General features: G+C 43.5%; 2 protein-coding genes across 3 annotated transcripts in view; both read left to right on the top strand.

Annotated features, from left to right (window-relative positions):
* The first annotated feature begins 2,932 nt into the window (after positions 1–2,932).
* prdm12b (PR domain containing 12b) lies at positions 2,933–12,509 on the top strand. Its single transcript, XM_071484133.1, has 6 exons — positions 2,933–3,184; positions 4,808–4,873; positions 5,365–5,489; positions 6,558–6,713; positions 8,143–8,257; positions 9,952–12,509. Exons 1-6 carry the CDS (start codon positions 2,962–2,964, stop codon positions 10,446–10,448), a joined length of 1,182 nt encoding a protein of 393 aa, XP_071340234.1. The 5' UTR covers positions 2,933–2,961; the 3' UTR covers positions 10,449–12,509.
* Positions 12,510–13,601: 1,092 nt separating this feature from the next.
* c5 (complement component 5) overlaps positions 13,602–26,074 on the top strand; it is a 28,674-nt gene continuing 16,201 nt past the window's right edge. For both annotated transcript variants that reach the window (XM_071484128.1, XM_071484129.1), the window contains exons 1-16: positions 13,602–13,760; positions 16,785–16,980; positions 17,069–17,222; positions 18,316–18,386; positions 18,491–18,588; positions 19,092–19,174; positions 19,278–19,368; positions 19,461–19,569; positions 20,233–20,365; positions 20,833–20,948; positions 21,540–21,728; positions 22,089–22,292; positions 22,382–22,594; positions 23,998–24,147; positions 24,289–24,415; positions 24,573–24,638. In XM_071484128.1, the coding sequence (XP_071340229.1) occupies positions 13,693–13,760; positions 16,785–16,980; positions 17,069–17,222; positions 18,316–18,386; positions 18,491–18,588; positions 19,092–19,174; positions 19,278–19,368; positions 19,461–19,569; positions 20,233–20,365; positions 20,833–20,948; positions 21,540–21,728; positions 22,089–22,292; positions 22,382–22,594; positions 23,998–24,147; positions 24,289–24,415; positions 24,573–24,638 (2,068 nt within the window). In that variant the 5' untranslated portion in view covers positions 13,602–13,692. The remainder of the gene's footprint in view (positions 13,761–16,784; positions 16,981–17,068; positions 17,223–18,315; positions 18,387–18,490; positions 18,589–19,091; positions 19,175–19,277; positions 19,369–19,460; positions 19,570–20,232; positions 20,366–20,832; positions 20,949–21,539; positions 21,729–22,088; positions 22,293–22,381; positions 22,595–23,997; positions 24,148–24,288; positions 24,416–24,572; positions 24,639–26,074) is intronic.

Raw genomic sequence — 26,074 nt, 5'->3', positions numbered from 1 at the left:
CTCTCCTTTCTCTCTCCTCTGTGTCCGGGACAAAAGCGCGGATCCGTTACGCGCGGAGCTCCGGGGGTGAAGCCGGGAGAGGAGAGAGAGGAGGGCCGGCTGCAGGCTCCTGAGGCCGGGGGAGGAGAGAGAGGAGGGCCGGCTGCAGGCTCCTGAGGCCGGGGGAGGAGAGAGAGGAGGGCCGGCTGCAGGCTCCTGAGGCCGGGGGAGGTGCAGCGGCGGCCGGCGGAAGGTTTTCTGAGCGGCGGGAAAATGCACGATGCTTCCATCATTCCTCATTAACATATTTGATGCTATGAGTTTATTTTATACGTGATGTTTTTCACAGGTGACATTTCACACTTTAATCAGACCGGAAGAAGAAATAAAATCCTGAACAGCAGGTTGAGTCATTTTCAGTCTGAAGAATCTGACCTCAGGTTTCAGTAAAAAAACACAAAATGAATCAAAATATAGGAAAATAAAGTGTGAAAAGGTGATTCACACATTTGAATCGTGTCTTTAACATTTACTGTAAATTAACGTTGTTTTCTTTTACATGGTTTTGTTTCAACAGATGATTTTTTCTGTGGGAAAATAAAAAAAATCATTTCTGCTCAGTTTGAATCAAATTCACTTAAATTCATTCTGACAGAGACGAGAGAGAGAGAGAGAGTGTGTGTGTGTGTGTGTGTGTGTGTGTGTGTGTGTGTGTGTGTGTGTGTGTGTGTGTGTGTGTGTGTGTGTGTGTGTCGCTCACGAGTGTCGACAATAAATGTTTAAAAGCTCATAAATACACATAAATACAGATCAGAGCGAGAGAGAGAATAATAATCCTGTTGAGAGACGACGGGGGGGGGTGAAGAAAGCAGCTGTTGTCTTGGTAATCTGTCCTCTAATCTGTTTTCCTGCTCTGTCACTCACACTGCCCCCCCCCCCCCCCCCCCCCGCCACACATTCCACTGCTGCTTCTACTGAAACTTGACTTTCAGTCTTTTTTAAAAATTGTGAGAAAATTCACTGAAACATAAAAACACCTCTGAGATCTGAGAACCACAGGTCGACATTCAGTGTTCCTCCTCCCTCTGGAGACCTGGACCAGGACCAGGACCAGGACCAGGACCTGGACCTGGTCCTGGTCCTGGACCTGGTCAGTTTCTGCAGGAGGCGCTGGGGTGAAGGAGTCCGGTTCTAAACACTGGAACATTAAAGGTCCCGTGTTGTGTGAGGCAGCGGCTCACAGTGGGAGGTGGGGCTCACCTGGGGGCTCAGTGAATGGGAGGGAAAAGATATGACGAGTTCTTCCATGAGTGATCAAATCAGATCATTGACATCAAATGTGAGTGGGTGGGTTGAAGAGACGGAGACCGCAGGGATTTTGCTGCTTTTCCACTTTTCCAGAGTCAGAAACTACAACATTTGTTGGATGTTTACTCTTCCTCCATCTTTTCTCTGCGTTGCATGAAAATGAATCATCAGACTCTGAAAACCTGCCTGAGCTGTGGATCCGTGTGATATTATCACAGTGCTGACGGGAGTTTCAGTCCGGTCCGACCGCACAGGCGCGAGATCCGGGTCCTGGTTCAGAGGCGCGCTGAACTCTGGGAGACGTAGTTTCAGACAGAAGAAGCTGCAGGAAACCGTTTGTCATGATGACCTCTCCCCACCTGCAGCCCCACCTGCAGCTCCACCTGGGTGGGGTGGTGGTCACATGGTGCGGGCCTGAGGCTGCAGGTTCACCAGAACTCCTCTGGTTTCCCACTTTTCTCTGACCATGAACACAACATGTTTGTGTTTGATCTTTCTCAGACAAAACAAGAAGCATCAGCTGATTATCAGAGGAAATATCGATCAGACGTATTGATAATGAGGCTGAGCTTTTCTGTCTGTTAGTGACTGTACAGGAGTGAACCCGGGACCAGGACCAGGACCAGGACCAGGTCTCTAACTGGTCTGAGGTCCAGTCTGTTGTTTTCTCATTAAATCCTGATTTAACGCTCTCTCTCTCTCTCTCTCTCTCTCTCTGTCTCTCTCTCTGTCTCTCTCTCTCTCTCTGCCTCTCTCTCTCTGTCTCTCTCTCTCTCTCTCTGCCTCTCTCTCTCTCTCTCTCTCTCTCTCTCTCTCTGTCTCTCTCTCTCTGTCTCTCTCTCTGTCTCTCTCTCTCTCTCTCTCTCTCTGCCTCTCTCTCTCTCTCTCTCTCTCTGTCTCTCTCTCTCTGTCTCTCTCTCTCTGTCTCTCTCTCTCTCTCTCTCTCTCTCTCTCTCTTTATAGAAATGTTGGAGGAGGTGATAACGTCTCATTACAGACAGAGTGTATATAGAGACACACACAGACACACACAGACACACACAGACACACACAGCTCTGTATAACTTCTATTAACAAATCACTTTTTATTTCCTCTGGTTTGAAGCTTCATTTCTGTCCTGAATGCACCGACAGACCGGATCAGCTCGTTTCTCATCATATTTTCTTTCAAATAAAAAGAAACAACAAGAAGAGTTTTTGATTTTTGAGAGACTTTCCTGGATTTTTTAAACTCTTGTTCTCCTGGAGGATTCCTCCCCGGCCCCCGGTCTCCCGGCCCCCGGTCTCCCGGCCCCCGGCCCCCGGTCTCCCGGTCTCCCGGCCCCCGGTGTCCCGGTCTCCCGGTCTCCCGGCCCCCGGCCCCCGGTCTCCCGGCCCCCGGTCTCCCGGTCTCCCGGTCTCCCGGCCCCCGGTCTCCCGGCCCCCGGCCCCCGGTCTCCCGGTCTCCCGGCCCCCGGTCTCCCGGTCTCCCGGTCTCCCGGCCCCCGGCCCCCGGCCCCCGGTCTCCCGGCCCCCGGCCCCCGGTCTCCCGGTCTCCCGGTCTCCCGGCCCCCGGTCTCCCGGCCCCCGGCCCCCGGCCCCCGGTCTCCCGGCCCCCGGCCCCCGGTCTCCCGGCCCCCGGTCTCCCGGCCCCCGGTCTCCCGGCCCCCGGCCCCCGGCCCCCGGCCCCTCACCATGGGCTCCTCTCTGGCCCTGAAGCCGCAGCAGCCGCTGTCCCTGGCGGACATCATCACCTCGGACATCCTGCACAGCTTCCTGTACGGCCGCTGGAGGCACGTGCTGGGCGAGCAGCACCACGCGCACCAGCTTCACCTGCAGCACGAGGACCGCACCGCGCCCAGCGCGAGCCCCAAGACCGCGTTCACCGCCGAGGTGCTCGCGCAGTCCTTCTCCGGAGGTGAGTGACGAGTCAGAGCCAGTGAAACGTAAACAAACATCATGTTCGTTCACGTAAACATTCAGAGGAACTCAGGTAAACATCTGACGTCAGCACAGCCACATTTCTTTTTTATTCACTTTCAGCGGAAATCTGGATTTTTTGTTTGTTTTATCTTCTTCTAAAACACGAATCATTAACACAGAGAGAAAACGCGTTAATTCCTCTGAGACTGAACTTCCAGCGGATCAAACGTCCGCTCTGTTCCCGCCACACGCGGGTTGGTTTCAAGAGAAAGATGCAACAAACTGATGAATAACTGACCGGATAAAAAGATCATTCACATCTGCTGAGGCCTTAATTCGTGATTAAATTAATGAATGTAATTTAATGTTAAATGTGCACGGAGGGAAATAAACGCGGTGAGTTTGATGTTTAAAATGAGAGAAACTGACTTCATTTAAATATTTCCCCTTAAATAACCGATTAGGCTCATTTAAGCTGATCAATAATCGATGGGACAGTTTTGATGCCGTTAAAAAAGAAAGTCAGACTGAGTCCTTCCACCCGCGCGCCACCGTCGAAACTCTACAAAACTCTAATAATTGATTAATCAATCAATTAACCCCCCCTCCCGCGTGTTGATTGCTAATTAATCCCTGAAATTGTCCGGAGGTCTCCTTCATGCTCATCAATCATCTCGACTTCTCCTTTCTGTGCTTTAAAAGCTCAGATCTCACCCGAAATAAAATAAAGCGTCTGTCTTTTTCTTTTTTCTTTTTTTATTTCTACTTCATTTTAACACGAAATTCGTTTCCGTTTTCGGTAAAATTCGTTAGAAACAATTTAAAAGAAGCCGTGAGCGCTTGACTCCGGTGTCGTGACCCCCCCGTTTCATGGTTTTTGGTTGATTTTCCTCTGCGGGAATTTAAATCCATGTGCGAAGTGAATGCCGAGCTCCTCAAAGCGCCTCACGTTTCTCCCCGTGGCATTTATGAGTTTTTTCTTTTCTTCTTTTCTAGTTTTAAATCGGGATAATCTCTCAGCACTTTTATCTCCATTTAAATCTCTTTTCTCCTTTATGTCACAAGCTGTGTCACGCTCCGTCCATAAAGGAGAAGAAGGAATTTCTCTCCGTTTCTCTACATTTTTATTTCTTATTTTTATTTCTTATTTTTATTTCTTATTTTTATTTCATCCTGTTTGTGTCGGTTGTTGTTTTTTCTGCTCCTCTTTCTAGATCGCACATTTAATCTCTCACTTTGAATTTTCTGTCTTCCTAAAAGCGCCATGAATTTAGATTTCTTCCCTCTGCGGCTCAGTGGGCAGCAGGAGGTGGGGGGTTGTGGGGGGGGCTTAATGCGGGTATTGAAGGAGAAAAAAGAGCTTTAACCTCCTTCTTTCTCTTCGCCAAGGCTTCTTTTTTTCAGCTTTTCAGCATCGCGGACATTTTGTTCTGCTGGATTCTGCAGCAGCGGAGCGGGTCCGATGTAAAAATCTGCAAAATCTTAATGCAGTTCAATAAGTTCAAGACTGTTGTGGGGTTGTCTTTGACATATTCTAGTTTTCTGATTATGAACGATCAGTGTTTCTACGAGGAGACGGGAGTGAAAAAGAATAAATGTGTGTTGTGTTTGTGTTCAGAGGTGCAGAAGTTGTCCAGCCTGGTTTTACCCAGTGAGGTGATCATCGCGCAGAGCTCCGTCCCAGGTAAACCCTGCTGATGTGTTCACTGTGAATGAGCTGACACTTCACCTTCATGTAAGAGAATCTCATCTGCAGCTCTTATTTAAAACAAACACTCTGGAAATGTCTGCATTCACTGTCCCAACACTCATTCCAGCTCACATTTAAATGGTGCACTTCTTCATGGCTGATTTCATCCTTTTGTTTTTCTCAGGCTATAAATGCTGTGTATGGCACATGGCCCGATGTGAACTGATCAGCTTGTCCCAATAGATAATCTAATTGTATTGATAAGTTTTAAAGTGATGACACAGCAGCTCCAGCTTCTCTTCAGTGTCAGTCTGAGACCTGAATGAAATGAAGGAGACCAGAACCTGCAGGGGCCCCTGAGGAGGCCCAGGCCCGGCCTGCAGTCCGGTGCTGGCCCCCGTCTGGGTGCAGCTGTGGGTGGGTGCTCGTCAGTGCCATGATGTTCCTGCACTAACAGCAGCTGCTGGTTGTGTTGTTGTGTTCAGGCGAAGGTCTGGGTATTTTCTCTAAAACATGGATCAAGGCAGGAACAGAGATGGGACCGTTCACTGGACGCCTCATCTCACCTGAACACATCGACCTGTACAAGAACAACAACCTGATGTGGGAGGTAAAGGCCTCTCTCCTGCTCACCTGATATCTGCGCTCAGCAGGAGGCCGCGGGTCTAACTCCCTGCACCTAACCTGCTAACTCCCTGCACCTAACCTGCTAACTACCTGCACCTAACCTGCTAACTCCCTGCACCTAACCTGCTGACTCCCTGCACCTAACCTGCTGACTCCCTGCACTTAACCTGCTAACTACCTGCACCTAACCTGCTGACTCCCTGCACCTAACCTGCTAACTCCCTGCACCTAACCTGCTGACTCCCTGCACCTAACCTGCTAACTCCCTGCACCTAACCTGCTAACTCCCTGCACCTAACCTGCTAACTACCTGCACCTAACCTGCTGACTCCCTGCACCTAACCTGCTGACTACCTGCACTTAACCTGCTGACTCCCTAACTCACTGATTCTGAGTGCTACCCATCCAACCAGCTACCTAACTAATTGCTAGCTAGCTTACCAAGAAAGCAACAAACCAATTTGCTGACTCATAGCTTACAACTATAACTGAATAAACCAACCATCTAACTAGATATTAAACTGACTGGTAACTGCGTAGCTGTCTAACTAAATTACTAACTGATCAGCTCTAATCAGCGACTGCACTGAACGAGCCAGTTAGCTGTAACAAACTACCTAGCTAACTCTTGGCTAGCAAGCTAGCCTGCTGACTGACTGGTATTTAGGCAACTTGCTAATTATTGATTAACTCTAGCTAATGTAGGTTGCTAGCCAGCTACCTGTAACACTCACTGTCAGCTAGCCAGCTAGCATGCTAACTACTTTACACATCTAACTTGACAGCTTGAAATAACCAACTGGCCAATGAGAAACAGTCAGTGACCATGTAAATAACTGAGTATGACTAGTGACCAGTAACCCATTGTAACTAGCTAGAAAACTAATTGTACTTTTTTCATCTATAGTTTATGAGGCAGGTATATAAATAGTTTTACCAGTTTCAGTGACTCAAGCTGAGTTTCCAGATGACAGATTTTTAATCAGGTGAAACAGCTCACCAGGTAAAGAAACATAACTGGATAATCTGAAAGGTTTTTCCTCGTCCTCAGGTGTTTAACGAGGACGGGACAGTCAGGTATTTCATCGATGCGAGTCAGGAGGACCAGAGGAGCTGGATGACTTACATTAAATGTGCAAGGAACGAGCAGGAGCAGAACCTGGAGGTGGTGCAGATCGGCAGCAGCATCTTCTACAAGGCTGTGGAGGTCAGTGAACGCCTCACCTCTTCACACTGACTTTAGTAAAAACTGCAGACCCTGTAGTTTTCAGAGACACTTTGTAGTTTAATAGTGAAGCTCAGAGTGTAATAATACAAATATTTGTATTATAGCAATATATTAATTTAGTTATAAGAATCTATTAAAAGTAAAACCCCCACAATCTCTTGTCTCTGCAGTAAAGGTACAGAAAGGATGCAAAATGTACCAATGAGCAAAAGTAAAAGTGCACATCATACAGAGTGTTATTACTATTATTATTATTATTATTATTATTATTATCATCATCATCATCATCATCATCATCATCATTATTATTATTATTATTATCATCATAATAATAATAATTATTATTATTATTATCATTATTATTATTATTATTATTATTATTATCATCATCATCATCATCATCATCATCATCATTATTATTATTATTATTATTATTATTATTATCATTATTATTATTATCATTATTGTCATCATAATTATTATTATTATCATTATTATTATTATTATTATTATTATTATTATCATCATCATCATCATCATCATCATCGTCATCATCATCATCATTATTATTATTATTATTATTATTATTATTAATAATATTGTGTCGCTTTTTCAAAAAGTCAAGTTCAAATGAAGTCAAACACAACCCAGACAGTATAAAGCTGTGATGTTGTCATTTGTCAGTGTATAACCAGTTTCACAGCTGGTTAGTTTATTACTGGTCAGTCTAATAACAGTCTATAATTGTAAAGCACTGCATCGTATTTCATAAGCTTCTCATTCAGTATGTTCTGAATGTAAAATCTGAATCTTCAGCTGTTAGTCACCTACAGCTGAATGATTCCAGGTAGATAATACTGGTGAAGACAGAAACACACAGTGGAGACACAGGAATACCATCACCCTGCAGACTGACAGTGATGAGAAGAACCAGGTCACAGGTTCTGAACTAATTTATTCTAATTCTCTGGAACTGGTTTTGAGATTCTGATAATAATGATAATTTTTAATAATGATGTTTATTTCTACAGCACTTCTTAAAACCCAGGTTACAAACTGGGAGCAAATTAACTGAACCAGAACAAAATACCGACTCCAGTAATATGAGATAAAAGAACTAAAGAGACAGTTAAATCACAGAGGTCAAACAAATCATCAGTGCAGGAAGAAAAGGTTCGAGTTTCTACGTCTGGATATAATGTGACCGGTCGTCCTCAGAGGAGCAGCAGCTGTTCAGGTCTGTGTCGCCCTCTGCTGGACGACAATGAAAACTCAGTGTTTCTCTCATTTTAACTTCAAATCTACAAAAGTTAAAATAAATAAATATCATAGATATATATTTATTATTTTGTAATAAATGTGGTTTGGTATTTATGTTCTAAGTTTTACATTTGCATTGTTTCCTCAGACCATCCCTCCAGACCAGGAGCTGCTGGTCTGGTACGGAAACTCCCACAACACCTTCCTGGGAATCCCTGGAATTCCTGGAGGAGATGAAGAACAGAGCAAGAAGAGCAAGAACGGTAAAGATGATTGATTATTGATCCGAAACACTAGGCAGAGCTGACAGAGACAGGAGACCAACATGTTTCGCTGCTTTTGGCTCCCAAACGCTCAGACTTACAGAAGAAAATAAATATTTTATCAGGATCATAATTTCAGAATAAAAGCTTCTGTGCTTCATGGAGATAAAAACTCAACACTGTCAACAATATCTGTATTTGCAGAAAACAGCATCATTAAATTGTCATCAGGAGACAACAGTTTAATTTCTTCAGGTAAAGGTTCTTAAAATGATCAAGATTAAATTATAAAAGGTGAAATGAAATTACCTTATTTGGGCCTGAAAGTTCATTCTTGACTTAACATATTTCAAAATCAACTCATCAACAAATGAAAACATGCCAAGAGATGCCAAAGACCATCTATAGAGCACAGCAGGGGGTTGATTTCCCCCCTGAATGGAACCATGTGTGGGGGCAGGATGAGTGAGGGACCTGGAGCTGAGATCATTTTGTCAAAAAAGATTCTGAGTTTCTTATCTCAAGAAAATGGGATGAAGTCCTGATTTCAAAATAAGGGCTGGCGATATTCTATATTTTTCTTATTTTCATTAAATCTCATGTACAGACACAAGTTCTTCTTTAAAAGCTCCCAAATAAATAGTTTCATTAAATAAAAGTCAGTAATGTACGGTGGCCCTGAGAGTTCAAACTACTGAAACCTAAGAAAACACATGTAAACAGACAGAAAACATCCTCAACACTGTGTTTTCTTAAGCTGCAGTGCTTTGAGCTCTCAGGGCCACCGTAGTAATTTCCTCAAACAGATGTTCACTGTAGCTTTTATCAAACAGGGCGAAATAGTGCTGCGGCGTATTAATCCACATCACCAGACTGCTCTGGTGTCGTCAGGGAAACAAGTGAAGGAGTTCCGTGTTCTGACAGATTCAAATCCTGGTCTGTTTAGATTCTGAATAATTGCTGCAGGATTTCAGTGATGTCTCATCCCCCTGCTGGTGCTCAGTGTGTGTCAGGACCTGCATGTGATGCATCCATCATATATTGTTTATTTTATTATATCTAATTAGTATTTACTGTGTGATTTTTCATGTCAGGGACCTCAGCTCACAAAAAGTTGTCAAAGACCCTCCATGTGTTTAATATTTACCTGTTCATCTTTAAAGCTCCATATTTTACTCTTCCTCTGTGTTTTATTTGAGGTGTTGATCTCCATCAGAAGATATATTTGTGGTTTAAGAACCAAAAACCATCTCAGTGTAGTTTTACATCTCCTCTCTCAGGCTTCTCTCTGGAGCTCTAGTAACAACAGGTCAGTCAGCCAATCAGAAGAGAGGATCTGAGCCTCTCGTCTGATTGGCTGTCTGTTTTCTGAGTGATCCAATATAAATATAGCAGATTTCAGGTTAACCAGACATCACAAAGTTCCAGAAGTCCTGACGGCTGGTTTTAAGGCTCAGTGTCTGAATACAGGCTGTGTGCATTTCTCTGTGGACTGAGGCTTTGATACTTTCACAGTATTAATATAGAACCTAGACCTGCTTTATAATCACAAACACATGGACATCTACCTTTAGACTGTGTGGAGCTTTAAAAATTCATTTTAACCCCAGTCTTTCATTTTAAAATGAAGATTTGTCCTTGAACACTTTCAGTCAGTCACCAGTCTGAAACATCTTTGTTCCTCCACCTGATAGATGAGTTCCACACCTGTGAAGGCTCCTCCTCCTCCTCCTCCTCCTCCTCCTCCTCCTCCTCTTCCTCCTCCTCCAGTCTGGGCCGCATGCGCTGCGTTATCTGCCACCGTGGCTTCAACTCCCGCAGCAACCTGCGCTCCCACATGCGCATCCACACCCTGGACAAACCGTTCGTCTGCCGCTTCTGCAACCGCCGCTTCAGCCAGTCGTCCACGCTGAGGAACCACGTCCGGCTGCACACCGGCGAGCGCCCGTACAAGTGCCACGTCTGCCAGTCGGCGTACTCGCAGCTGGCTGGCCTGCGGGCACACCAAAAGAGCGCCAGGCACCGGCCCACAGGAGACCCCGGGGCCCAGGGGGGCGGCGTGGTGGTGGTGGGTGGAGGAGGCGGAGGAGGAGTTCACTCAGCTCACTCACCTCCTCCTCACCCACCACAGCTGACCACCGTGCCTCACCCGGCATCACTGGTTCATCATATTCCGACCATGGTGCTGTGATGGAGAGCGGCGGGGCAGACAGACAGACGACCAAATTACTGACAGACTGACACACACAACTACAGTGAGACAGGAACCAGCTCCCAGACAGGTGACCCTCCATCAGGGAGGAGCACCTTGTTACCCAGGTAGCCAGCTGATCAGCGTTAGCACGCCCAGGCCTCTGACCGACAAAATCACCAGGAGAAGCAGCAGGAAGACGACAAACTGACAGACCCAATGACTCAGATCAATGATCCTGGATCAGATCGATCTCCACAGACCTGACCACTACTATTACAGCAAAATCAAACGTTAAAACTCAGGAGGCTTCCATCTGGCCACACTCACATCAATGATTTGGAATATGGAACATGATCATCAATGATCATCAATGAATCTCACAATTTTTTGAAGTCCAGCTGAAATGAACGACTCATTTCTGTTCTGTCATCACTCGTCCTGTCCAAACCACTGGATTCATGATTGGAACATTTCTGATATTTCCCCAAAGATTCTTTTCTTCCTTTTAATAATAGAAAACAACACATTTAAAAATACACTGACATTATGAGTAAATGTGATTTCAGTTGATCTTCTTGCCTTCAAATATTTGAACTGGCTTCTTCACTCTTTAGATGATGTAATCCTGGGTGTTGTCCAACAGATGTGCCCAGATGTTTTCAGCACAGATGCTTCAGAAAGTTTCCCCTTCACTATTTGTGCCACTGTTGGACTAGGATCTTGGCTACCTGGGTAATAATCTACTACGAAGACTCCCAACAAGTGGACGGCTGATGACAAGTGACTTTATCTAAACAGAAACTCAATCAGATGAAAGTTAAACTGACTGCAGACTCCGTGGAGGGGGGGGTGTTACATTCAAGCACACACACATAGATCAGACGCAGACACTCACACACAGGTTAGAGTCAGTTCTTTATTTAAATGTTTCAGTGTCTCTTCATCAGGACGCAGAGCTGCTGCTACAAACTCTGACAACGGTTCATACATCAGTTGCATGATGAGATGGTGTTAGTCTGTGACTCCAGCTGTTCACGTCAGAATAAATCACATTTCTATGAGATGATGATGTAGTGCTTTGGTTTGCATGCTGGTGGTTCTCTGTTACAGGTTGTAATGTGTGTGTTGAAACTAGGAGACGCTACAGTCTGAGCACTGAGGCTCCGTCAGAGGAATCCACTGAGTTTCTAGTAGATGGTCCTGCTGGTCTGCAGAGCTGTTCGACATCAGTTCACCACGTCCACGTGCAGCCCAGACCGTACTTTAGGATTCCCAACACCAAATTAATTACAAAATGAAATGCATTTGTGTCTCCAGCAGTAGACCACAACCAGCAACCAACTGTCTGCTGAAAACAACATTATTAATGGTGAATATACAGGAGTGTAATCCAAACAACGCTGAAGTGTGATGATGTTGAAGTGTGATGACCTGATAGTTGGAGTGAACTCAGTGTTTTTATGGCTTCATCTTTACTGACCGTCATCAGCTGATCTCCTAGAAACTCCAGAGTCCTCTGAAGAAGCTCATCACTTATTAAAATAGGCAAAGCCTGAAATTTTTAATATTATAATATTATCTTTATTATTAATATTATTACTGGTTTATGTTTGTGGTTCTTAAACTATGGGTTGAGGCCCAAATTGGGTCTCAGGCAGTGTCATATGACACCTGTTAGAAAATATTAGAATCTAAATTTCTGATCTTTGTAAATGTTTCTACATGAGTTCGAGACCTGGTTTCTGTATAAATATGTTGTTGAATAATCAAACGTTTGAGATTAGAAGTGGAGAAGTGATGAGTCCCTTTAGCTGATGGCTGATCGTCGTCATTTTCTCTTCATGTGATGTAATTAAGCTTCAAACTGAATGTGAATATAAACATGAGATGTGCTCTATGCCCAGAATTTAATTCAACTGTCACTTTATCTCTGTATATGTATATGTACAAGGTCATATATAACATGTGTATCAGTATATGAAGTATGCTATGTTGACTTCTATAAAGGACATTGTATTTGAACCTATATCCTCTGAATAAAGTATGAATTCACCGTCACCCGCTGCTCTGCTTATTTTGCTTGTTTCACTTCCAGTTTCTCTGCTTCCATATGTGACAACATTTCACTGATGATACTTCAGGAGTTCAGGAGAGAGTAGATTTAATACACTGGACTTCTGTTTTATATTTTATATGTTAACTTTTATATTTTGAGTACTTTTACTTCAGTACCTTTAAGTAAAGCACTTCTTTCACCACCGTAACAACCGGACCTGATGACACTATCTCCTTCATGACTGGTCAAGCAAACAAACTTAAAGTTCATCAAACTTTACTGACATCTGTAGTTGTTTTGAGTCTCTTTGCCTTTTTGTGTTTTTCAAATGAGTTCTGTGACTTTCAAACAAGGAATATGAACAAAAACTTCATACAGAGGCCAAGAGCCCAGGGCCCAGAGCTCAGGGCCCCGAGCCCAGGGCCCCATGACCCCTCGGGCCAGTTCCCAGTGGGCCTGTTTGGTGATCCATGGTCCAAATGATGATGATCATGTTGGTTTGTGCAGGATGTGGATGGAGGCAGCTGGTGGCTAACATGTTAGCTTCAGCTACTTTATACGCAGATGTTTATGTGTTTCCAGTTTGCTCTGCTTCCCTCTAGAGGCCAAAAACAGTGAATGCAGCTTTAAGTGTATTTCAGAGGATGAATCCTTCAGATTTTAGAGTTTGGACTTCACCACTGTTCAGACTCTAAGAGCAGATGAATCATCTGCATGTTGTTTGTTCAGACTGAGGCTGTGATGAACTGCAGTCTGTAGAGGATGCTAGAAATCAGCAGTCTGCACTGACAGTGAGGAACCAAAAATGTCCCAGTCCTGATACATGTTCATGTGTTTTTAATCCAGAGTGAAGAGAAAACCTCAAACACACTAACTCTGAATGTTTGCTGTCTGATTGGACGACTGATCTGCTAACGGAAACCCCAGAGTCAACACTGTTGGGTAAGATCAGAAAACACAGGCTGAGTAAACTCACCTTTGGGACACATACACACAAACAGAGGATGTTCCCACTCAGTCCTGTTTTCTGACGATTTACAGGTATTTGCCAATAACTGAGTTGATCAATAACTAATAAAATCTAACTCTCTGTCACTGCAGTCAGTTCTCTGAGTCAGTTGTGTGTCTGCAGAGCTCAGTGTGTGTTTTTTGGGGCTCAGTGTGTGTTTTCTCCTCACCTTCAGGATGAAGGTGTGGGTGCTCCTGATGTGTGTGAGTTGTCTCTGCTGGAGGACGAAGGCTGACTCCAGATCGTAAGTCACCATTGTTTGCATTTATTACTCATTAATTACTGCTCTTATTAAACTGCGAGAGGAGATGAGGTGAAAACATCAAACTGAATGAAGCAGGCCAGTGCGGCGGTTGTTGCTTTTGTGTTTCTCTTTAGTGTCTTTTTAGTCTTTAAGTGTTTTTTAAGTGGTTTTAAGCGTTCGGGGCTCATGACTGTACGTTGCGTCAGCACTTTGCTGTACAGATCTTGAATTGTTTGTAGCCTCACCAATAGCAGTGAGTATCTACGTTACACTGCTAGTTCTGATTATCAGTGAACCCTTGATTCCCTGCCCAGCAACAAACGTGCAGTGGGAAGCCAGCCTTATGGTGTCCACTGAGACGTGGAGTGGGCAGACGTGTCCAGGAAGAGGAGCGGGCACGAGCAGCTGCAAGACTCACCTGGGACACCTGTGACTTCAACCACTGTCAACTACAGAATATCTTTCAGGGCTTTGAACTACATGTAGAATGTGACATGAGAAGTAACAAGATCTCAGACAAATGTTATGGTAAAATAAAAGGAGCATATTTAGCAAAGGACATTATAGTCGACCCTAACAACAAGCCCAGAGTTCCAAAGGAAATTAAAGAGTGTATGAATGACAAACAGCAGGTCTTATCAAAATCTTTAAACATCAAATACCAAAGAACTTTGGGACGCAATGAAATCAGTGACTAATATGAATCCTGCAAAAAAAAAAAAAAATTACTATCTTGAATCAGATCCAACTAGCATCTGTCCTCTCTTTAGAGTACGAAAGGGCAAGGCCGCAGGCATGTTGTCCCATATTCCAACAGTCCCTGGGCACTCACACTATACCAGCTCTGTGGAGGAAGTCAATTATAATTCCAGTGCCTAAAAATCCTTGTGCCACAGAAAATAATGATTTTCAATTGTGATGAAATGTTTTGAAAAACTGGTTGTGTCCCTTCTCATGAAAGATGTCATGCTAATGTTAGATGCGTTCCGGTTTGCCTATAATCAGGGACAAAACACTGATGACCAATCCTTTGCACCTTCCAATTTACTTCTCAGAACCTAGAGGACACAAGCGTTTATGGTAGAATTTTTTTTAATTGCTGATTTTAGTTCAGCTTTTAATACAGTGCAAATTCACATACTTTTAATAAAGCTTAAGGTATGAATGTCAACACATGAAGGTTAATACAACTTTGTCAGAGACCAAACAATGCAACACAGGAGTCCCACAGGGTTGTGTCGAGTCACCCACACTTTTTACACTGTACAGCAATGAATGTAGGAATGTGTACCCTAACAATTATACTGTGAAAATGATACTATCATCCTTGGCCTCTTACATAAGGATATGGATCCTTCTGTGTACCAGAATGAGATAGACTTATTTATTAAATGGTGTGATACCAACCATCTCATTCTAAACATCTCCAAAACAAAGGAGATGGTCTTTGACCCAAGGCAAGTGACTGACCAAAAGCCAGTTGTCATTAAAAATCAAAAAATCACTCATGTGTCCTCATACAAATACCTTGGTGTCTACACTGACAACTCTCTCAGCTGGAAAACACACCGACAACCTGTGTAACAGACTGCAGCACAGGTTTTTATTTTTGCAGCGACTCAGATGGTACAGTTAAAAAGCAAACTCACCAACATGCACAAAACGGCAACGAAAATTTTAGGGAGAGAATATAAGCTGATACAAAGCCTGTACGAGCAGAATGTTATGAAACAGGCAAAAAAAAATTATTTCAGACTCTCAACACTCTCTCATTCCTGAATATGAATTCCTACCATTAGGTAGAAGACTCCGGGTACCAAGGTGCAGGTCAATCCATTTGACATTATCATTTGTATCAGCTTCCAAAAAGCTACTGAACAGGGGGCAACATGCAATAAATGTTCGCACCTAAGCACTAAGCACTTACTAACATGTGCACTTTATCTTCCTTTTTATATCTCTTTTGTTGCTGTTGTTGCTGTTGCTGTTATGTAACATTTTATGTTTTGTAATGTTTTATGTAGGACCCCTACACTGTGCCCAAGTCAAATTACCCCACAGGAACAATACATTTTAACTCAACCCAACTCAGGATTTTCAACACGTACTTGAACAGTTTTGTTATTTTTGTGTAGAATATTAAAATAAAACTGTTGCTTCAGTGCAGAAACTCAGCTGTCAACCAACACTGCTCTTTTTCAAATGTTTGTTCATACTGCAGTGGAGTGCACAGACTCTGAACAGGTCAGGGGCTGAAAATTAAACAGGGCACCTCCTCCATTTGCACTAAGAACCTTGAACCTTGGTGCTGTTCTGGAAACAAGACAAGTCCACTCATTCTTAGATCCTTAGATCCTCTCCAGTTAAACATGTTTTTAACCCAGAGGAAAAGCTAAAGGATGAAAAGATTTTATGGGATGGATGTATCAACAGATCTGATCAGTACTGCTGCCAGTTTGTGCCTGTGACCATTTGTTGTACTGCACCATCAAAAAAATCCACTGCAGCCGAAAAAAAACCTTTCTCCAATGACCTGCATTATAAAAAACTGTTGATAGGACACCTTTGCCTACTAACAGATCAGTTATTACAGTTTGTGTGCTTTTTTAAAAACATTAACATTTACCAACCTCGAATGTATGAGCGACACAACCACAAACAGAAAACTTTTTTGGCATAGCAGTGGTGTTTTTGACCACTTTCCCAATGGCTTTACGCCAGACTACTGATCAAGTCAAATGAATCAACTTTATTCCTACAGCACATTTAAAAACAGCAATATCAAGAAACACAGAATCAAAACAGCAACAGACAGCAAAACAGGACGACAAGAAACAAGCAATCAGACCACATTGGTGAGAGTCATCCTATCAACTCAAACAGCACTTATCTCCATTATGTATTTTTCATTGGTTAATAGGATGATCCTTCACTGTTCTGTTCCACCCCAACATCAAATACTGAATATACAACCAGATATCTCACATTAAAGAAGTAAAGATGTCATGTCTCGTCCTCTCTCAGGTATCTGATAACAGCTCCGGTCTCGTTGTGTGTGGATGCCGTGGAGACAGTGTTGCTGCAGTTGTTTGGGTTTACTGAGGAGGTGACTGTCCATATGTTCTTGAAGACCTCCATGGCTGCGAATCACGTAGTTCTGGCTCGAGAGGTTGTGACTCTCAACGCCCAGAACCACCATCAGGCCATCGCCAAAGTCCGGGTAGGGCATGATACACACAGAGACAGATAAATGTAACTTTTTAACACTTGTCCTTACATGTAAATTTAATCATGTTACCTCTCCGTAGATACACACAGGTCAGCTGGATAAGAGTGTGAATCATGTGATCCTCCACGTCCAATCAGCAGAGATCAACCAACACCTGTCTGTTGCTGTCACTCGTTCCAATGGATACCTGTTCATCCAGACCGACAAACCGCTGTACACCCCACATCAAAGTGGTGAGTGACAAAGTTTGTCATAAAATGTGTCCCGATCCAGGCTCATCCTCCTTCAGACTTCTCATTTCCTGACCTTTAAATATCAATGGGTCCTAGGTGTCTCAAAATAAGTTGCATGTCAGTACTATTTAATTGTGCATTCAGGTGGGCCTCATCAGGTCTCGTCATTATAAAGACGAGACTAACTGGTCCTAGTTCATGTTGTGCTTGCTGAGATGGTTCTTGTTCAGATAGTCCTCATCACCTAAAAAAAAGTCAGGTATTTGTAGTTCAGGTGGTCCTTGCTCAGGGTAGTCCTATCAACTTGTAAAGTCAGAGGATCCTTGTTCAGGTAGTTGTCATTAGTTCGTGAAGGCAGTTGGTAATTGGTCAAGTGTTCCTTGTTTAGGTGGTCCTCATTTGGGTAGTCTTGATCAACTCATGAAGTCTGGTAATCCTTGCTAAGTTGGTCATCCTTTAGATATTAATCATGAACTCATGAAGTCAGTTGGTCCTTGTTCAAGTGATCCTTGTTGAAGTAGTCCTCATCAGTGCATAGAGTCAAGTGGTTCTTGTTTAGGTGGTCCTCGTTTAGATTGTAAGGTCAGGTGGTTCTTGATCAAGTAGTTCTTGTTCAGGTAGTCCTCATCAATTCATAAAATCAAATACTGTTATTGTTACTACAAATACTGGTAGTCCCTTATTAGCTTATGATAACAGGTGGTCCTCATTCAGGTGATCCTTGTTTGGGTAGTCTTCATCAACTCAAGAAGTCAGGTAGTCCTCACCCAGGTGGTCTTCATTTAGTTCTCATCTACTTGATGAGGACTAATAAAGTTAGGTGGTCCTTGTTCAAGTAGTGTTCATCAACCCTTGTTCAGGTGGCACTTGACATCTTGTGAAATTAGTTAGTCCTGGTTCAGATAGTCCTTGTTCAGGTTGTCCTTAGAAAGGCCTCATCAACTCATGAAGGCAAGTGACCCTTGTTCAGGTGGTCCTCGTCTTAGTAGTTCTCATAAACTCATAAATTCAGATGATCAAACAATAAAGTCAAGTTGTCCTTGTCAATCCATAAAGTCAGCTATATATCCAAATTTAATGTGTGTATGTCCAGTCAAAGTGAGGGCATTCTCCCTGAACCAAGAGCTGAGGCCAGCCAATCGCAGCGTCTTCCTGACCTTTAAGGTGAGTGATCTGCAAGACCAGAGAGGGGCAGCAACACATTACAATGCAATGTTGTTTTCTTTCATCTCAAAGAAATCTCAAATCAGTAATTATGTCCCCCACAGGACCCAGATCATACAACAGTGGATATTGTGGAGATGGCTGATGTCAATAATGGAATCCCGTCCTTGCAAAACCCCTTCAAGATCCCCATCAAACCAAAGTAAGAACTTAAAAAAACAAACTTACTATGACTACATAATATTGTCACTGTGTTTCCGGGCTGTTTGCAATTTTATGAATATAATTGCAGGCTATCTGTATTATCATTAAGTAATTAAGATAGCATTATGATAGCAGGCTGTTTCTATGCTTCTGTGATTCCAGGCTGTGTGTAATGTTGTCAGTGTGATGATTTTAAGCTTTTTGTAGTGTAATTAAAGTGATTCCAGGTGATTTGAGATTTTATTAAGGTGATTGAGGCAGTTTGTAATGGGATTATGGTGACTCCGGGCTTTTTTGTGTTATTAAGGGAATTCCATGCCGTCTGTACTGTTACCCCAGTGTTTCCAGGTATCTGTAATGTTATTAATTCCAGGGTGATGCCAGGGTATCTCAGATGTCATTAAGAAAATGCCAAGCGGTCTGTAATGGCGTTGTGGAGATTACATACCGTGTGTATTGCTGTTGAGGTGATATAATGTTATCTATTGTATGTGATTTCAGGTTGGGGATTTGGACCATTGAAGCCTCCTACTCTGATGACTTCACTACATCAGCGAGAACAGACTTTGAAGTTAAAGAATACGGTATGGAGTATGGTACATTATTATACCAGTGGCGAAACTGGTGGTATCAATAATGTCAAATATTACGTGTAAAAAATGATTAACTGTTATTATCATATATTAGTTCTCCCTAGTTTCTCCATCCTTGTGGAGCCAGAAGCAAACTACATCAGTTACGGAAGTTTCAACAGATTTAAATTCAAGGTGTCTGCCAGGTGAATTAATGTGCAAACAGTCAGCATGTTCAGACATGTGGAATACAAACAGTTTAAATGATCTATTCAGCTGTTTGTTTTACCTGTCTCAGGTATCTCCATGGTGCTCCAGTGGCTGAGGGAGAGGTGTTTCTGCGATACGGCTATGTTAGCGGCAAGAGCTCTCCAGTTATCATCCCCAACTCTGTCAAGAGAGACACTGTAAGGGCTCTGGCACACTGGATGTGTTGTGAGTGCGTGGCAGCTGTGAAACATCACGTTTCTCATCTCAGCGCCCATGTTAACTGATTAGAGCGAGCACACTGCCTGCATGAGACACGTGACATCATACCAGCAACATTACACAAAACTGATACCTTCCACTATAGTCTCTATGTCTAGGCTGAATCTGAACATGACATACACATGAAAAAATATAAATAGATTTTATATATATATATATATATATATATATATATATATATATATATTAGCCATTTCAGCGGCTGCATGTGGAGACAGTGGAATTTTAGAGACATTTTCTGTCAATAAAGAAATCCAGCATTCAAGTATCCTGCAAACTCTATGTAGACAGATAAAGCTGCAGTAGCAGTGGCGCAGCAGATACGCAGCTGTAACACATACACCACACATCCAGTGTGTCTCCAGTCAGAAACCCAAATGGCAACAAACACACTTAATGTAACTATTGACAGAATTATGCTCTACCACCTTTAATGAATATGTCTTGTAAGTTTTCAGGTCAACAACAGCACCCGATCTGTCTGTCTGTCTGTCTTGGTATCAATACAGAAACTTGTATATTTGCACCGGTACTGAAACATTTCATCTGCTGCCCAGGTTTAGTCTGTGTGTCTGCCTCAGTTGTCCTCGTCAGGTGAAGCGGATGTGACTGTTAACATGGAAGCAGTTCTGTCTGGACACAATGGACCAAGAGACCTCAACAGCCTGGTGGGAAAGTACTTGTACATAGCTGTACTGCTGCAGGAGGTGACAGGTACACACACAAGCACCAACACTTAGTCCAGTGTTAATGCAATTCTTATTGGGACTGATTGTTTCCTCACATTGTGACTGTAAAGACATCACATCAACTCAAGAAGTCAGGTGGTTCTTGTTCTAGTGACACTTGTTCAGGGAGTCCTCATCAGTCATAAGGGCATGTGATTCTCATCCGGATGACCCTCGTTTAGGTAGTCCTAACGAAGTCATGAAGTCAGGTGGCCCTTCATCAGGTAGTCCCCCATCAGCTCATGAAGACAGGTTTGTTCAGGTGTTCCTCATTAAACAAGCACTACCTAAACCTCATTAAGGAAGTGCTAGTTAAGCCCTCATCAACTCAAGACTCAACATGGATGAGGACTATTTAAGTCAGCTAGTCCTCATCAGCTCATGAAGGCAGGTCACTCTGCTCTTGTTCAGATGGTCCTCATCCTCATCCCACTTCCACCCTTTGTGTCTTAGGTGGTATCTCTCAGGAGGCGGAGTTTGCTTTCGTGAAATTTGTCAAATCACCTTACAGTCTGAGCCTGGTGTCAACACCCCCCTTCATCAAACCTGGACTTCCTTATAACATCCAGGTAGGCTGTCAGACTGCTGCGTCCATATTCTCCCCCACATTATACTGCATGTGTGTCTCAGACTTCACTTCACCTGCTGGGTTGTCTAACACATTTATGATATAAAACATCATCAGCTCAGCTCTGCTTCATTTATGTAGTAATTTTCACACAAGTTGATCCAAGGTGCTTTACCCCACGAATACAGGAAATCAGAGAAACAAAAATACCCTGTAAACCTTCAAGAAAACCAGCAGAGCAGCAGCTCCATATCAAGCTCAGGCTACAGACTGTATCTGCTAAATGATACAGACGCAACAAGCACCAGAGTCTGATTCACCGCAGCAGACTGTGGCATTTAACCAACAGCATGACTTCTGGGAAACAGAGTTTTATTATGATTAGATGCAAACAATCAGATCACCAGGCTAAATTCAGATATCAGCTGGTGTGGCCTGCGCCAAAGTCAATACTGATCAGCTTGTGAAGCGGTCAGTCAGATTTCTGTCATGCATATAGAAACTGAATATATTGCCAAAGCAGGTTTACAAATGGCAACATAATTATTCTAAATAATAGAAAAAAATAACAGACGACAACTTGTCTGTGCAGGTATTGGTGAAGGATCACCTGGACAAGCCAGTGAACCAGGTTCCAGTTCAGCTGGCGGAGCAACAAGTGTTCAGAAAGGGGAGCGAGGCCGTGGACCAGACCTGTACCAGAAGAGCCAACAGCCAGTCAGATGGCATCGCCGTCTTCATCTGCAACACACCAAGTAAAGCAGTCAGGGCGGTACTGAAGGTGAGGAGAAGGAGGCAGAGGAGGAGGTGGAGGAAGAGGATTTGCTTTGTTTTATTGGTGTTTCTACTCCCATCTTGTTGTTATAGTCAACATTCTCAGTGTCATCATGTTGGTTGGTGTTAGTTTTTACATGCTGTGCTTTACTTGTTGTCTGGTTGTTGTTTATTTGTTGCTTTAACTTGTTATTTACTAGTTAATGTTTACTTTTTGTTATGACCTAGTTAATATTTACTTGTTATTTACATGTTGTTAACTTTCTGTTGGCTACTTATTGTTTGCCCTGCTTTCCTGTACTTGTTGTTCACCTGTTATTGTTGACTTGTTGTTGTTGACTTGTTGTTGTACCTGTCGTTGACACAGTTTGAGACGGCGGACTCTACCCTTCCAGCAGCCAGTCAGGCTAGTCTGACTCTGACGCCGGTGGCCTATCACTCACCAAACGAGCGTTACCTTTATATTGACCCCCCGCTGCCCAACCAAGGTCTGGAGGTGGGAAGATACGCCAATATCGACGTGTACTCAGCAACGCCCTCATACCTGTCCATCGAAACCCTCAGTTACCTGGTGAGAGGACGCAGCTAATGATTCACTTCATGATTGTTTGTTCTGTTTCCGTAGTTACTGATGACATCACTCTGTGTGGGTCCCCTCAGGTGCTCTCTAAAGGGAAGGTGGTGGATTTTGGCAGTCACAAGTTCATCTCAAATGTTGATAACAAACAGACTCTGAGCTTCCAGGTGACGACCTCCATGGTCCCGTCCATCAGACTGCTGGTCTACTACATCCTGTTCGGAGAGGGGACGTCCGAGCTGGTGGCTGACTCTGTCTGGATTGACGTCAGAGACAAGTGTGTTAGCGGACTCCAGGTACAGCAAGTCACCACTGTCTGTGTTTAAAATGTATCAGAGCAGCAGACATCAACAAACTGCCGATGTGATGGTTTGTGTCAGTCAAACTGAACTTTATCATTTCATTGTCTTTATCTGTACAAGTACAAATGTTTGCTAGTTTCCTGTTGACCAACAATTCAGTGCATGACAAGGTATCTTCAAAACTACTGGACAGATTTCCATGAAATGCTGGCTACTCATGCTCCCCAGAGGATGATTCCCAAAAATGTTCTAACCTCCTGGTATATCCTTTAGCACCACCCTCAGATCAATTTTTCCAGTTGTACATCAAAAACTACATTTAACAAAATTACTAACTGCAAGAACTGCACGATCTCCTTCCTGCTCCCCAGAGGATGAACCCTTCAGATTTTAATGACCATGATCTTACCTCTATCACCACCCTCAGGACAAACCCTACATGTTTAGCTGCACTGCTGTTCAAACTGTATGAACAGCTAACTTGTCAGGGTGTAGTACTGTGTATTGTGGGCACAGTAAACACTGCAGGATATTCAAGGGTTTTTTGTGGTTGTTTAGAGCTTGTGATGATTCCCGGCAGTTGGCTGCTGCTAAAAGCTCCTGTGCTGCCAGTTGGTTGCCAGGGTGAACAGGGTGGTTGCTAACAGGTAGTGAGGTGCTTGTTACAGTGTTGCAATGTGGTTCCTATGGTGCTGTAAGGGGTTGTTAGGTAGTAGGAGCTGTTCAGATTTTAGGGGATGGCTATGGTGATTCTGTGAATTAGTTAAGGTGTGTAATCATTTGTAGGAGGTGCTGTATATTTACAGAACTCAAAGTGGCAGTACCATTAATGCTAGAAGTAGTGGTGTGCACAGCAGTAGTATTTAATCAGGACAACACAAGAGTAAGTCAGGGATATATTAAGGAGAACTGGATACTGTGTTCGATCTATGAGAGTTGCTCACTTGGAGCATACACTGAAAAACGTTCACCATGTTTCTGAGGACATGAGCAATAGCATTCTCCTCCGACCAAGCCCACTGACTTCCTGTTGGCTCCCAGCACTCATGAATGGGATGAAATGAAGTAATCATACAGCTCCTTTTCTAAATGGTATCGGATCAAATAGATCAAATTCAGATCATGAAAAGTATCATTTTTGTATCATTTGTGATGTTCAGAAAAATGTATTCTTCGTTTTACATCTGTGTTTGAGAAAAAGAAAAAGGCTTTTTGGTCACATGATGAACATGGAACTTGTAGTGACCTGTCTTGGCTGCTACATTTTCACAGCCCAGTGCTGTCCCCGGGGGCTTTGTGTCAGTTAAAAAATCTTTAATAAAAGACGTAGAGACTTAAACTGTTTACCCAGTGTGTGTGTGTGCGTGTGTGTGTGCGTGCGCATGTGTGTGTGTCAGACTGAGCTGTCATTTCAGAGACAGAACTACAAGCCCAAGGATAAGCTCCAGCTGGACATCAGGACCAATCAGGAGGGTCTGTTGGCTCTGTCTGCTGTAGACTCCGCCCTTTTCACACTACGACCCAACTACAGAGACCCTGTTACCAGGGTAACAGCAAAACATCCCATTTCACCTTAGAAGACAGTTCTTTGTTTATCTTCACAAACACTCTTGTGAATTGTGTTGTATTTCTGTTACGTGTGTGGAGTTGTGTGAAACAACAGTAACAGGATGTATGGTGGCCTGCAGGTGCTGCGTCACATCGAACGGAGTGATCTGGGCTGCGGTGGAGGCGGTGGCAAAAACGGTGCAGATGTCTTCCGATTGGCCGGCCTCACCTTTATGACCAATGCCAATGCCCAGCCATTAACCGGCAGTATGTCAACCAATCAGTCAATCAATCACTTCCCACACACTGGGTGGTTTGGATGATAGATAAAATGAAATGTGTGTGTGTGTGTGTGTGTGTGTGTGTGTGTGTGTGTGTGTGTGTGTGTGTGTGTGTGTGTGTGTGTGTGTGTGTGTGTGTGCAGATGAAGCGTGCACAGCAGTGGTCCGTCCAAAGCGAGCTCTGACTGAAGAGGAGAAGAAAAAGAAAGGTAAGACTCCACCATGAGTCGGCTTCAATACTAGAACTAGCCTCAGCTAACATGTTAGCATAGTAATCTGAGACAATCTGACGAAAAGACAATAAAAATATCAATGCTTGGCTGGCGTTGCCTTAAAAACAGCACATTCCCACAGGGGAATTAGCTCAAATGGTAGAGCGCTCACTTAGCATGTGAGAGGTAGTGGGATCGATGCCTGCATTCTCCACAAGACTTTAGACAGGGCATGAGTGACGTCGTTTTCCTGTGTTCTTCACACATTATCTCCTGTTACCAACAACAGAAAAGAGGAATCTGAGGTCTTGTGGAGAATGCTCTACCATTTGAGCTAATTCCCCACCGAGTGCTCATCAAAGTAGGGATGTCACGAGAACCGAGAACCACTTGTCTTTGTTTTCGTGGTAACAACCCTCACAGACAACGGGATAATTAATCTCTGCACGCGTGGGTTCGAATCCCATCCTCGTCGGGATGAAGGTTACTTTAGTTTGCCAGGTTTCCATGTCAACAAGCTTACTGGCTCCATCATACCACACTCTCTATGGGACATCATCAGTTTCTATCCAAATGCTCACTTCCTCATTGATGCGCTGTCTCACATACTTGGAAAAAACCTGGCAAAACCAATAACCTGCAGTTGCTCAGAGGGGAGTTAGCTCAAATGGTAGAGCGCTCGCTTAGCATGTGAGAGGTAGTGGGATCAGTGCCCACATTCTCTAGCAGAGTTTAGCTTCTACTCTTGAGGACAAGGCATCGTGTGCTAACCCTTCAGTCTTTCCACACCATCCCCATGGACGAAATAACTGACCACCTTAACTGTAGGACTAGTGACACAATGAAATGGGATCCCACAAGTCCAGTTTGAAATAAAGATCAACGGGTTTCAAGGCTCATCAGACACGTTAACACTGCTCAGAGGTTTATGACACTCTGGGACAAAGTTATACAACTGTGGAAATGTATCCTTGCAGCAGCTATTTTATACTTTCCTATGATGTTTGCAAGTCAGACAGTACAAATGTGCTGTTCACACAGTAGAATTTAGCTTCTATTGTTGAAAATGAGGCTTTGTGTGCAAAGCAGTGAGTCTTTCCACATCAGCCTGATGGACAAAATAAGTGACAACTATAACTCATCAACTAGTGAGACAATTAAATGCTATCATGTAAGTCCAGTTTGAGTGAAAGATCAACAATCAAAAATTGTTGAAGTTCAGTTTGTCCACCAAAGAGTGCTGCAACTCCCGTTTGCATCACAGAGCAGCTGATGACTGCAGAGCAGAACAAAGTCAGCACTTGTCTATGTCTTCGTGGTAACAACCCTCACAGACAACGGGATAATTAATCTCTGCATGCGTGGTTGGAATACCATCCTCGCCTGAGTCTAGTTTTCTTTACGGGAAACATCTGCCTGAGGAAAGTTAAACC

This window comes from Trachinotus anak, unplaced genomic scaffold (genome assembly GCF_046630095.1).
Source record: "Trachinotus anak isolate AG129_WGS33_773 ecotype Australia unplaced genomic scaffold, CSIRO_AGI_Tana_v1 ptg000008l, whole genome shotgun sequence".
NCBI classification, from domain to species: Eukaryota; Metazoa; Chordata; class Actinopteri; order Carangiformes; family Carangidae; genus Trachinotus; species Trachinotus anak.
The sequence above is the reverse complement of the archived record's forward strand: the minus strand, read 5'-3'. Positions and strand labels throughout refer to the sequence as shown.